Source organism: Pseudochaenichthys georgianus, chromosome 14 (genome assembly GCF_902827115.2).
Source record: "Pseudochaenichthys georgianus chromosome 14, fPseGeo1.2, whole genome shotgun sequence".
Classification (NCBI taxonomy): domain Eukaryota; kingdom Metazoa; phylum Chordata; class Actinopteri; order Perciformes; family Channichthyidae; genus Pseudochaenichthys; species Pseudochaenichthys georgianus.
The window spans coordinates 15651523-15665652 of NC_047516.1; the positions used below are offsets into that span (position 1 = coordinate 15651523).

At 41.1% G+C, this 14130-nt stretch overlaps 1 protein-coding gene across 3 annotated transcripts; it reads left to right on the forward strand.

Annotated features, from left to right (window-relative positions):
• The first annotated feature begins 872 nt into the window (after nt 1-872).
• Nucleotides 873-13853, forward strand: LOC117458127 (clustered mitochondria protein homolog). Of its 3 annotated transcripts, none has more exons than XM_034098394.2 (30): nt 873-903; nt 1162-1237; nt 1777-3170; nt 3615-3772; nt 3861-4032; nt 4784-4921; nt 5021-5151; nt 5227-5381; nt 5890-6015; nt 6139-6286; nt 6456-6548; nt 6787-7005; nt 7248-7426; nt 7526-7834; nt 7929-8062; nt 8562-8663; nt 8756-8856; nt 9134-9286; nt 9662-9724; nt 9812-10059; nt 10140-10224; nt 10731-10884; nt 11225-11364; nt 11492-11572; nt 11687-11812; nt 12406-12527; nt 12671-12764; nt 12860-12994; nt 13091-13164; nt 13258-13853. In XM_034098394.2, the coding sequence occupies exons 3-30, from the start codon at nt 1799-1801 to the stop codon at nt 13337-13339; spliced, it is 5094 nt and encodes a 1697-aa protein (XP_033954285.1). In that variant the 5' UTR covers nt 873-903; nt 1162-1237; nt 1777-1798; the 3' UTR covers nt 13340-13853. The 3 variants fall into 3 exon arrangements, with proteins under 3 accessions (XP_033954285.1, XP_033954287.1, XP_071061592.1); XM_034098396.2 differs by having other exon boundaries at nt 4784-4915; XM_071205491.1 differs by having other exon boundaries at nt 1805-3170.
• The last annotated feature ends 277 nt before the right edge of the window (nt 13854-14130 follow it).

The window sequence follows — 14130 nt, forward strand, 5'->3', positions numbered from 1 at the left end:
AGTTACCACTAGATGCCACTAAATCCTTCACATTGCTCCTTTAAATGACTTAAGGTTGTGGTCCTTACAAGAGCAATTACATTAAAAGAAACTGGCATGTGAGTTGGTAAATAAACAGGACAATTGATGATGAGATGACAGAACAAATATAAAATAATAATTGAGAAAGCTTTTCAGTATCACTTTTGGTTGATTAATGTAATGATGATAATGAGGAGATATTGAGTCATTCACTTTTAATTCAAAGAAGGATGAAACTCATTCACATGCATCAGCCGGTGTAACTGGTCTCCTGGCAAACGTCCCATTCTAGAATGTTCCCACAGTTGTCTTGGAGACTGTGCTCAGAATGTTAATGTCTCTCTGCAGCGCTGCCATGGCAACGGCAGAGCTCCATTCAGAAAGCTCAAAGTGTGAAGAGAAATAAATAACAACAACCAAATACTGAAGGCTTGTTTGTTTCAGGACTGTCATCATGTCTTGTGTAGTAGTCTCCAAAATATAAAAGAGGCGCCAGAAATCCTGCTGCTGCTATTTGTAATACACCTCTTGCTCTGCTCACTTTCAAGGTTGATAGAGAGAGCATGGACCAATCTGAATACAGGAAGTTACATCATGAACAGGCAGAGAAGCTGCCCTCTTATGGATTTGTCAGGTAATAACTAAGTGTGTGGATGTGCATGTGTGTGTGTGAAAGGAGAGCCTACATGCTCTCTCACAGCTTCCTCTCCACACATGGAGGACAGACACACACATGCACTAACACACATTTTGTGTAACGGGTTTTGCAGCAAGGACAGGGGAGCTTCCCGCTGGAGAGGAGATACTCTGAGACTCAGTTCTTTTGTTTCAGGATGGACAGAAATGACAGGTGGCTGTCTCTCCCTCTCTCTGCACTGGCAGGTAGGCCCACAGATTTCTTAATATTATGTCACAAATATCCTTCTGTTGTTTGAGTTGCATCCATTTTATTTCTGCTGCATCTCATGAGCTTAAATAAGGTGGAACGCTTTCATAAAAGCATTCAGGATATAAAAAGTGAGTCTGTTGCATACATCTAATAGCCTGCTGTTATGAGTTATTATAAAGCCAAACAATAGTATTTCCAATCCTTTTTTACTCTAAAATCAGGTGCATTGCTCCCCTTCATCTTTTCCCCAGGATTGCCATGTATCGACAACATTCCAGAGTTCATCTGATGAGATTTCACCCCTGAGCTTTTACAATTCTTTCCTCTGTAAGTTGACACCGCTGCACTTTATAATACTCCTGTCATCAGCTGTTGTCTAAGGCTCTTAGCTGCTCACATTCACACATGCCACACACATGTGACAGTGGCAGAGCCTTTTGCAGTTAATACTTTGCAGCTTGATTCAAGATTACACATGGATTTAAGGTTTAACAAGTAAATTAACTTCACCCACAAAATGACCATTTCTATATAAATAACTCAAAACTAACTTTTTGTTTAGTTTTGTGAAAAGCAAAGTCTCATTTATTCAGTTGTTTGTTAACTACTTCCCAAACGCATTTTTTGCAGAAAACCTTTACTACTTTAAACACTTTTACACTAGTCTAGGAGCACTTCCTGTTAAAAACTTTACTAAAATAGCAAGGTTTTTATTCATCATTTAAGCCCTTTTGTATTTGTTTATCTTGGAGACGTATAAGAACAACAGGGGTGAGTTATTGATATACTGTACATGTTATTATAGTTTCCTTAAAAGCTTGTTGTTACTGAACCAACTTTAACACTGTCGTCTTTTGTCATTCAAGTCACCTTCACATTTGCTGTTCGATGCAGATAAGCATCATGGGAAACATAATCCAGTGCTGTCAAACACTATCAAACTACTTCAAGTTTAAGGATGCGGCGGCCCAAGGTGAGGCGGAGAGATCCCCTCTGCTTTCCAGCGATGACAGTGAATGTGAATCTCAGAGCCTGCCAGAGGACTTGGAGGACGATCTGTTATCCATTATCTCCACCGGCATCACAAACCCAGCTCTAGAACCAGAGCACTTCCTGTTTCCTGACATCATCCTAAGCAGCAACCTGGGAGGGGATGTGACTCTGGTGGAGCCGATGGTCTGTCTGCTGGTGTCTGAGGAGGAAGAAGGAGTGAGGACGCTTGAGCCAGGTGATGAAGCACAAGAGTGGAGAAACAGGTGGAGAAACAGGGAGTTTTCTGAGGTTGAGACACAGACCGAAGTGGAGACACATATCGGTATGGGGGTGGAGACCCAGACTGAGTCACAGGAGGAGGTTCAGGCACTAACAGAAATACTTGTGTGTAATGCTGAGACTGTGGAGAGAGAAATAACAAGGGGGAAGCTCGTGGAACATGAAATATTAAAACAGGTGGATGTGCTCTTGGAGGCACAAACATCACATGGGAGACACTCCAATGTGTTTACTATAATGGCGTCAGAGAAACAAGAGAGAAGGATGGATTTTGGAACCTGGTCTGACATGACAGAGGAAGACAACATGCCTTTCAGTGATATAGACATGCAAGGTGAACAGGAAGAACTGAAAGAGACTATCATCCATGAGGAACTGACTTCCACTTTAAGGAAACATACATTTCAAACTGAACAAAACACCAAGCAAATAGAGCAGCTAAGCGCTGATGAAGAAAATGTCTTTAAGTTGCAAAAGGATGCTGTTGCTCTTCAGGAAATGTCAAACTTTGTCCTGACAGAGCCGTCACAGGAGAATGTTAGTGACACAGAACAAAATATCGAACCAAATGACACTTTAGTGACTGAACACAACAACTGTATGGATGACAACATTGAGTCACAGAAGGACCTTCAGACAACAAAATGGAGCATCAAAAGTGTTGAAATTGTGGACATTGTTGACCCTGCTGAGTGTTGTGTCGACCCGACACAACAGAGCAATCAGGATGATGAACAGATGGACCAGGCCACTGTGACGTTGGATCATAATGAAGATGCAAAGGACAGCAATGTTTTCCCAACAGACACAAACCACACAGATCAGTCTGATTTAAATGCAGATTCTATTCAATGTCAGGACCCAGAAAAGAGGGAAGAGGAGGATGACAACGAGACAGCTCTGCCAGAGGTGGAGGAGGAAGAGACTGAGATAAAGCAAACCTTGTTTTTAGTTGACCGGCTGTTTCTGGCAGCACCACATGTCAAAGGTGCGTGATTTTATTTGAATGTGTTTCTCTTTGCTAGAATGTTTTTGACAACTGTGATACTCAAACATGTCTCTGAGGCTGCTACTTGCATCTTGTTCAGCGGATAATCACTATAAGAAGGATTGTTTTATTCAGAATGAAAGTTTACTAGAAATAAATGGCAGAATATTCAGAATTCAGAATATTTACATTTGAATTTTAAAAAGAGAATTTTTGAATGGACATTTTAAAAAGGGATAGAAACTATATATTTGTGTATATATGTTTTAATTTCCTGTTTCTATTCAATCTTTTGCATTTCAATAAGGTCATTTACATTTTAGGAATACAAGTAATAATAGTTCATTTTCCATTTTCCCTTTTCAGTTCAACTGAAAAGTGAACTACCAAATAAGCAACCAGTTTTCATCTTCACACCTTTTGTTGTTGTATCTGCTGTTGCAGCACCTCCATGTCAGACTGAAGAAAGCCATGAGGATGATGGTCAACAGCAGCCTGATGCTGATGAAAGAAAATTCAGCATCAGTGATGTAGTTGATGTCCAGGAGCCAGACTTTACCGTCAGGATTCAGCCTCCTGCTTCAGAAAGCTTTGAGCTCCAGGTTCCTGTTTACCTCACCGTTATTTTCTCAAAGATACTTCAATGTATCCTCATGTCTTTCTGAATCACTCAAATCCAACTCTCCTCAGGTGTCAGGCCAGATGGTTGTGGCGGAGCTGCATCAGGTGCTGATGGAGCACGAGGTCACTTGCCACCTCACAAGCTTCTCCCTCCAGCTGGGAGGCACCGCGCTCGACAGCCAATCCGAGCTACGCTCCATACAGGGGATCCAGGACGGAGCGCTGTTCAAGGTGGTGGAGGGTAACTGCCTCAACTTTGAAATTATTTTTCTTCTTTAATTGTTTTTTTTATGGCAAGTTTGTTGTTAATTTCAAAATGCAACATTGTCTACAGCTGACCGAACACCTCACCTAGAGGTGCTTTTTAGTCCAACGTAGGACCTCTTTCAAAAACTGTGATTAACGTCTTTACAGGTGTCAGACCGATGCTCTCTCTTTATGTCTCACCTGCACAGGCTCAGACCATCAGACCGTTCCAACATCATCCATTAAGGTTTAAAACATCATTTGTGAAACAACACAGCAATTATTTTTCTTTTATAAACTTCACCAGCAACTATCTCAATCTACACTTTACATCACTATAAATGTTCCATTCACTTCCAGCAGCATTTTGTGAAAACACCTTTTGCAAATAATGTGTACTGTTAATTTGCCATGGCTGTGAGATATGGAATAACATAGCCTAATGAAATAGATACATTAGAAATGACTATCTGTAAAGTCATCTGTGAAATGAAGAAATGATGCTCACCATATTCGATTGCATGCCACTGAACGTTTTTGAATTGCACATTATCACAGATTTGAATGAAATGGGTATCATCATTCCTTCTTTATTTAAGTCACTTTTTACTCCACTTTTTCCTCCTGAATTGTTTTTATCTGCTGATTTATGGTGGTATCATTAGTACAACAGTAACAAAAACATGTTTTATCATCTTCCAATTGTACCAAAAACGATATAAGCATATTTGATGATCTTGTTGCAGATTCTTACACTGTGCGTGACGCTCGTCTTCATCTCAGACATGTTCGTGATCTTCTGAAGAGCCTCGACCCTGCAGATGCATACAACGGAGTCAACTGCAGCTCACTCTCTTACCTCACTCTTTACACCAGAGGCAAGGGTACTATTCCTCTCTTATAACCTCCTTGCTTCAGGTATTGTCTCAGCATTCCTGTCACGAATCATTCAACCTTTTTCACCTCCATGCTCACCCCTTCAGACAGTGACAGTGTGGGGACCAGGCGAGCTTCTGAAAAGGAGTCTGTTGACTGCAGCCCTCCAGAATACCTCCTCCCTGGATGTAAGGAACGACCACTTACCCCTCTGCAGCCGCTCAGAGATGACTGGAAGGTGAGAGATCAGATGTGTAATTGATTGTGTGTTCAGTTAAAGCAACAGTGGGACTTTATGAAAGTATCTTTACAGCCATTACAGTGCCTGCGGGTTCTGACCATGAGCAGCTGGAACCCTCCTCCAGGAAACAGGAAGATGCATGGGGACTTGATGTACCTCAATGTTGTGACTATGGAAGACAAAGAACTCAACATTACATCATCTACACGTGGTTTCTACCTCAACCAGTGAGTGTTACATTTTCAAATATTTTACATTTGCTGAGCTATTAAATTGGAAACGTTTTAGCCATGATAGCTGTCGATGGCAGTGTTGGTAGGCCAGTCCACCACTAACAACTGTCTCAAGAACTGTTAGATGGATATCAATGACATTTGATATAGATAGTCATGGTGTGCAAAACATTTGGGATCCCCTGACTTCCTTAGGTCGAAGTTTTTTCACTTACCCTGAGTACAATCTTTTGATAGGGTTGGCTCACAAATATTTAGTAGATACAGTCATGGGTAACAAAAAGTGTGTCTAATCTTGCAAAATACTGAATAAATAACCATGACATTTGGGAAAACATCACTTTCCCTCAAAGGCTGAATTGTAATCACTTGAAAACCTTTTCTTGTACATCTGCTATAACATGAAAGACAAAAGACGAAAACATAACATCCTGGGCCGAAGTAGATACAATAGTGACAGAATAAACCTACCTGGATTAAACTTGAGCTTTGACTCCTTTAGGTCAACTGCCTTCAACTTCAACCCTAAACCTGCAGTTCCCAAAATCCTTTGCCACTCTCTAGTCGAGCTGCTGAGTCAAGTAAGCCCTGCTTTCAGGAAAACCTTCAGTGCCCTGCAGAAGAAGAGGTGAGCTAACTGTTTGTAATCAGGCTCAAATGAAAACAATATTTTGATTGAAATAAAGTTATGTCAAAGTTGAAATGAGGCTTGGTAACTCTTGAAAATGGTCTGTTACTTTCTGTTAACCAGAGTCCAGCAACACCCGTATGAGCGGATTGCAGCACCTTTCCAGGTGTTCACCTGGATCGCCCGTTATGGAGATCACACCCTGGACTGTGTCAGAGCAGAGGAGACTCACACCAGTCACATGGGCCAGGACGAGAACACAGCTGGGCAGGTTGCAAACATAAAATAGAAGAAAAATGGCAACATTTAGAAATGCAGAGAAATGTAACACTGCAGAAAAGATGCATTTGTTTACTTACATATAAAACAAAGGTTTTATGATGTATCTGAGGCTAACTGATATGACGTTGAAGCTGATGTGTTGTGTGTTATCATCGCAGAGTCGAGACTGGAATGAGGAGCTGCAGAGATGCAGGGAACTCCCCAGGAACTCTCTTCAAGAGCGCCTGCAGAGAGAGAGGAGCTTATTCAAGGTGACACCACAGATTATTTTAAAGGGACACTTCACCCCAAAATCGAAAATGCATATTTCTCCCTACTTCTCCTGATTTATTCTCTGAGTAAATATGGAAACAGTAGAATAGCAAAATATGTTATACATCATCCCTGAGTACTCCTTCCTGTTACAACTCCAGGATCAGATTATGTTGGTCTTTATTAAAATCGAGGGAGAGCAACTGAGTTAACCAAGATTTGAATCCCTCCATCCAGGCGAACAGTGATTTTGTGGCCGCTGCAACACAGGGAGCTGTAGCAGTTATCGACGGTAATGTCATGCCATTAAACCCCGGGGAGGTGCCTCATATGCAGATGTTCATCTGGAACAACCTGTTCTTCAGCCTCGGGTTCGACGTATCCGAGCATTACCTCCCACTAGGGGGCAACACTGCTGCTCATGCTGCTGCCATCTGTGACCTGAGGGGGGCACAGGTACATTGTTACCACCTGCATGAGCTGTGAGATGTTTGGGATGCATTAACTGTACCTTCTTTCACATTTTAAAGTATATTTGATGCAGAAGAGACACTTTCAATAGCCCTGTAAGGATTTTATTATGTGGATTTAAAAAATCAGTTGCATGGACACATTTCCTTCCTCTATTTTCAATATTTGTAATTACATTCCCCTCATGTTCTACTATCAAATTAAATATGTATGTTGCTCTGCTCCAGGCTTATGCATCTGTAGACATAGAGGGGCTTCACACACTGGGAACAGCTGTGGTGGATTATCGTGGCATCCGTGTTATCGCTCAGTCCATCGTACCTGGGATACTGGAGAAAAACCAGGAGCAGGAGAGTGTAGTCTATGGCTCCAATGACTATGGGAAAACTGTTTTTACACACCCCAGGTAACACACTCAGAAAACACTATACATTTTGAAGGTATTAAAAGCTTGTTTAAGTAAATGTTCAAACGTGCAACCTTCCATTTATAAACATTTCACCAGGTTTCTGGAGCTTCTGGATAAAACCAGTAAACCTCTGAGAATCCAGCGTCACCAGGTGCTCGACCACAACAACAGCCCCGTGGAGCTATGTTCTGGCATCGAGACCAAAGGCATTCTGGGTAATGATGGAAGACCCTACATTTTGGACCTTCTCCGGACCTTTCCCCCTGACCTTAACTTCCAGTTATCACAGACAGAGGAGAGGGGAGAGGTGCCCGAGGAGTGTCAGAGCTTTGGTTATCCTCGGAGGCATCATCACAGCCTGGCCAGCCTGAGACCAGAGCTGATAGAAGCCTTCGTCCAGCACAGGTGAGGAGGATGTTAAATAATTTGCAGAGAGCCCAACATGTTACACTTAAACCAGTAATCTATCTACCCTCATATCTTGTGCTTTCTGTTGCAGGTATGAACTTTATCTCAAGATGGTGTCCCAGGGCCTCGTTCAGAGGAAAGAGGAAGATAAAGCCTTGGAGCAGAGTGAAGAGTTGGTCTGTGAGCCGAGAACTGGAGATACAAGCAGAGCCAGTGCTGAGATGGGTGAATAAGTGCAGACAAATTAAGTGAAATGTGACAAACTTTGAATAGACCAGAACAAATCTAAAGACAAATCAGGCTGAGAAATAGGGAGGAACGGTACAGAATTAGCCAATCAAAGGGTGTACTGTACAGTTATACGTTTGGGGAAACAATCTCATCAGTTGTAATTGTCCTGGAGATTTTTTATTACAATGCATGATTTACATCAGCAGAAAGAGTTTGACAGGTTGAGATACTCAGTTGGGTTCTAATCCATTTAAAGACTTAATTGGCCTTAAATCCCAGTGGTAGAATTATATAATAAATTACTGTAAAAGTTGTGTTTTACCTGAGTGTATTATTCGTCTTCTCCTTTTGACTTTTACCCCACCAAGTGTAGTTACTTTGCACTGACAGACTTTCAAAATGTACAAATATTCACATTTGACTAATTGAGGCCAGGGAAAGAGGTGAGGATTGTTTGATTTTGTGTCGATTAATCATGTTTTTATTTTTATAGAACACCAGACAAGGACTGGGATTATGAAAGCTTGTGAGGCTGTCGGATCAGTGAGTGACTCCTGCTTCGACATCCGCTTCAACCCTGATGTTTGCTCCCCAGGTATTTAACACAATTGTGCTGCATACACAGGGACATATACTGTATATATAACGTTTAAAACACTCATATTCAACTGTGTGTCTTTGCTGCAGGTGTTCGTTTCTCCCCTGAGTGTGTTCAGGAGGTGCAGAGGCAGAGACGGTTGTTATGGGACGCCGCAGCTTTTCTACTGTCCAATCAGATTCCAGCAGTGGTGAGTGGAGCAAAGATTTTCAATCATGTGCATATATCTATAACTCTACTGCTGGTGTGTGTGTGTGTGTGTGTGTGTGTGTGTGTGTGTGTGTGTGTGTGTGTGTGTGTGTGTGTGTGTGTGTGTGTGTGTGTGTGTGTGTGTGTGTGTGTGTGTGTGTGTGTGTGTGTGTGTGTGTGTGTGTGTGTGTGTGTGTGTGTGTGTGTGTGTGTGTGTGTGTGTGTGTGTGTGTGTGTGTGCGTGTGCGTGCGTATGCGTGTGTATGTGTGTGTGGTAGCTGAAGGACTGTTTAGACCACACAGCAGTGCCGATGGATGGATCGACCCTGACCTCCGTGCTGCACCAGCGGGGGGTGAACGTGCGCTACCTGGGCACCCTGCTGAGGGAGCTTGACAGGGGGGAGGAGAGAGCGAGACTCAGCCACATCCAGGTAAAACTCTTAAGATTTCCACTACATAAATTCCGACTCATTCCTTCCCAGGTAAAGAATTGGGTGATGTCTTTATAAATCTGGCCTGACGGCACTATCCTGACCTTTTACACACCTGAGTGACACCAATCGAACATTTTGAAAGACGAGGAAATTAAGCTACAGCAAGATACCTGTGAACCACTATGTTGCAGATCAGATTGTTATCCAACGATAACGAGAAAGAGTTATCACATGAATGTGTTTCTTAGTATTATAAAATAAAAGCATGATATGTTTTATAGAATAATGAAAAAAAACTAAGAAAAATAAAGTATGAAGGAACTTGGGATGCTGAAATCTTTCTCATCACATAACTATACTGTTTCCTCACAGAGAATTTCTATCAGTGAAGTCATCATCAGAAGTGCAAAACACATCTTCAGGACCTATCTACAGGTGCTCAAATAATGTAAACAAGTGAAATATTGCATTTTACAATCCAGCACACGTTTTATAATACAAACATATCTCATTTTCTCCCAGGATGTAGAACCTGCTACTTTCTCCGCTGCTGTCAGTCACTTCCTAAACTGCCTCCTGAGCTCCTCCTCCAGTTTCCCCGACTCCTGCTCAGATGAGCTGCTCTCTCGCCGCAGGAGCCGGCGGAGGAGGAGCCACGGGAGTCGAGTTGCCATGTTGAAAGAAAGCGTTTGGGCCAGACTGACCCCCAGCGAGCTGTGGGGTCGGATCAGGACCGAGGCTGCAGATTATTACCACCACTCATTAGACAGGTGTGTGTGTTATTGTGCATGTGTGTGTCTGTAGTTGTATACGTGCAACATGACTTTACATCCATCTTCTCTGTGTCCAGTGAAAGTATGGATGACATCATAGAAAAACACGGCCTTCAGAGGATCTCCCTACTGAGAGAAATGGCCATCAAGACAGGAATCCAGGTCAGACATTTATCATTATTCTCTACAAAATACAATATGAATTCTGTCAATTTCAAAGATGTATTAGGCAATGCTTTTTGCCGTCATCACACCTTTTGTTTAATTAAAAATCTAATCTGCAACTTCAATCGTTGAGAAATAAGTATCAGAGAGTGAAAGTTCCATTCTGTATCAAATAGGCTCGCTAATAATGGTGGGTAGTGGTTGAATCTGCTGCAAAAAAGAAACCCCCACCACTATATTCACTTCTTCCAGATGCTAAAATGAGAGTTTTGCCACACCTCTAACTTGTAGTTCACAGAAAAAAACATCTGCTAATTGTGTATGCTTGAGGCAAAGGATTTACACTGATGGCTGATAATCTGAGGGCCAATAATCTGTGGTTGCAGAAATCAAACAAGCCCTTTACAGTTATATAGCTCAAGCATTACCTTTGGGCAGCCGCAATGCAAAGATATCTAGAGCAGCTTCAAATGCAGATGTTTCCCCCTTCTCTGCATCTATAGGTGCAGCTGAGGGAGTATGTGTTTGAGGCGCGACACAAGCCGGTGTTTGGTGAGGAAGATGTTGTTAACATGTTCCCTGTAGTCAAACATATCAAACCTACAGCATCGGACGCCACAAGGCTTGTGCAACATGCACAGGTAGCAGTACAGCAGGGTAAGAGACACAGACACAATACTTACATCATAAACAGCATGTATATGTTTATATTAAGGGCAGCATGGTGGCCTTGCATGAGTAGTAGTATTATCACACTGTTCATGATGATTATTTAAGAAGTAAAGTTAACAATACATATAAGTTATGTAACCCTTTAGAAGACTGAGTTAATTTGGAGTTTTTTTGTGTTTTAAAATGTATGTTTAGGACAACAACTTCTCATTTAGGAATTAGGAAAGAATATTTAAATTAAACTTATTAACTACTTAAAAAGTAACTTCCTCGTACAAATTTGTTGTACATTCAAGGCTCATCAGTATTTTACGTTTGTTCTTAGGGCTTCTCAACGAGGGCTGTGAATTGATCAGCCAGGCCCTGACTCTGTTCAGCAGCGTATGTGGGGTCCTGCATGAGGACGTGTGCATGTGCCTGCGTCTCCTGGGACGAATCTGCTACATCCTGGGGGAATATGCAGATGTAAATATGCGTTGCAGTTCATTTATACCATTACCTTTCACCTAGACTAGTGACATATCTTTGGGGTTTTACCAACAAATATTTCGGAGCCTTTCAGAAAGTAATGTTTACCTTAAATGTCTCACAGGCCCTCAGCCACCAGGAAAAGGTTGCCATTACTAGTGAGAGAATACAAGGTATAGACCATCCTCAGACCGTACAAGACTATGTGAGTTTCTTTACATTTACGTTTATACACAAACATATTGCTGGACCAGAGGTTGTTGGTTTCTAACTTTACTCTATTAAAGTAACTTTTCACTTTTACCTATCTGGTATTTAGATTTTTCTGGCCCTGTACTGCTTTGCTGGAGGCCAGCTTTCGATCTCCCTGAAGCTGCTGTATCGTGCTCGGTACCTCACCCTGCTCATGTGCGGAGAAGACCATCCACAGGTCTCCATGCTGGATGTAAGTGTGACCTCACATGCAAAGTTTTGCTGACAAAATCTATTTGGATGTTATCTATTATAAGGTGGTTTAAAAAGCCAGTGCTTTGGGTTGAATCTAAGGATTTTGTTGGATAGGTAAATCATAATTGTCATCCAAGATAAAGTTTTAACAACACCTACTGAAATCCTAATATGTGAATTTGCAAGAAATTACGTATGAACAAATAAAGATTGTTTTCTCGCAAGTTTTCAATCAGGTAGGCCTCTTAACCCTTTTACCCCAAGCTCTCTCTCTCCCAAGGTACACTGCTATTGAAGAGGTACAAAAAAATACAGACAACTGAACAAAAAGTATATCAAAGAAAAAAATCTAAAGTACCTATGGGAGAGACTTGAAATGATTAAAGTGTTGGATCAGGACCCCACGCAGAATGTGGAAATCATTTTTACACAATAGAACTTCAGGTAGATAAGATAACTCAAACTCAAAGCATCGCAACAACACAAATCTGCAGGGTCTTGATAGCCTGGAATTGCAGCAACCTGTCCAAAATATTTGGCAGTGCTTCTTTTAATGTCTGTTCATTTCCTTTTTGTGCTTCCCTACATTAGAGTATGCTGGGTCTAGTACTTCATGGACTGATGGAGCATGAGCTTTCATTGAAGTTCCTACAGAATGCCTTACATTTAACCTCAAAATACCATGGTGCCATGTCCCTGAAGCATGCACAAAGGTAAGACACCCGTCATGTTCATGATATTCTTACACTGGTATATTCAGAAGCAGACAGAAAGACAGCAAACATAGATTGCAATTCAGTTTTTAGCAAACGTGTTTCATTCCCTTATTGCCTCTCCCTGTGTATCTTCTGTGCAGTCATCATCTTCTTGCCACTGTGTTCGAGAGTAAAGGAGATTTTCGATCATCTCTGCAACACGAAAAAGAGGCTTATTTAATATATAGGAGCCAGGTGTGCTTTAAAACATTAAAATACAATGTTTGGTGTTGTCATATTTATTTTTGTATGCTCTTAATTTTAACTGAGAGACTGCTGCACATCTAAAGGTTGGGGAGAACCATGACAGCACGAAGGAAAGCTCGGACTACCTGAAGACGCTCACTCAGCAGGCTGTGGTTTTACAGAAAGCCATCAACCATATATACAGTAACACGCCTAGTGCCTGTATTCAACCTCCAAAGGTTTGTACATGAACACGTGTATGCAAGCAAGAAAGTGGCCCCTGCTCAAGTGCATTTCAACCGAATGAACTTTGTCTCATCTGTGTTTCTCTCCAGTTTGCCACACCAAGTCTTTCCTCAATCCTTCAGCAGCTCAACCTGACATGTGGAATCATTCTCATTCCCCTCAGGTAAGCACTCAAACAGGCCAAGATAATGAATAACAAAATGACTGCTAAAGTTATTTGTAATGCTCATCTCTTTAACTGTATCTGTCCATCTAGTGCGAAAGAAGTTGCAGACCTGAAGACTGAACTGAAAGAAAGGACAAAGATTAAAGTGGAAGATCTGGAAAAAAATACGTAAGAACTGCAGACAATAATATTAAAATATGGACCAAAGGGACATTTACAATATAACACGTGTAGTCAGTCAGACTCTTGAAAACGACTGCAGACTATGAGCAAACAAATGAAAGCCTGGAAATTGCTCCTGTTTTCTAGTAGGTATAAACTTACCAAAACCAAACTACAATGAACTCTGCAGGCTGTAACTCTGATGGAAAATATGTGTAACTCTCCTTGGTGGGAAATAAATGAACTAACCCTACACTCAATAACATGTAAGCACAGTATGTTTAGGACCACTTCTGCTGACAAGATATTATAACAGTGTACTAAAATATTTTTAAATGATATGCTCTTATCTTGCAGTACTATGTGTGTCTTTCCACTTGTGCCATGAATACTTCTCAGAATATTTCAAAAAATAATGTCTGTGATTGTTTTGGATTTTTATTATATGTCCAATACCTGTTATCCCTATTTTGTCACTAATATCCAAGTTATTGTATGAAAAAAATAAACATCTGAGCCTCTTATGTCTTTTGTTCATTTGAGATATTACACCATTTAACTGCTATTCCAATGGTTGTACAACTTACAATAGTTCATGAAAAAATGTGTGAACATAAAGGAACTTGACTCCATCTTTTATTGCCGTCAAGTTGAACAGAAATGAACACATCTGATAAAAACAAGGACAAAAACCACCGCTGAATGAGGTAAACATAAATGGAGTAGCCATAAATGTATAGAATGTAGATATTTATATAAAACCACAACACAACAAAATGTGAATACAGTAAGACAATAGTG

What these genes read in the sequence shown, in the direction of transcription:
- LOC117458127 (XM_034098394.2), top strand. Translation starts at nt 1,799, where the DNA reads ATGCAGATAAGCATCATGGGAAACATAATCCAGTGCTGTCAAACACTA. An exon ending in ACGAGAACACAGCTGGGCAG is followed by an intron (nt 6,287 to 6,455) that starts GTTGCAAACATA and finishes TTATCATCGCAG; the next exon opens with AGTCGAGACTGGAATGAGGA. An exon ending in CTCAGACCGTACAAGACTAT is followed by an intron (nt 11,573 to 11,686) that starts GTGAGTTTCTTT and finishes TCTGGTATTTAG; the next exon opens with ATTTTTCTGGCCCTGTACTG.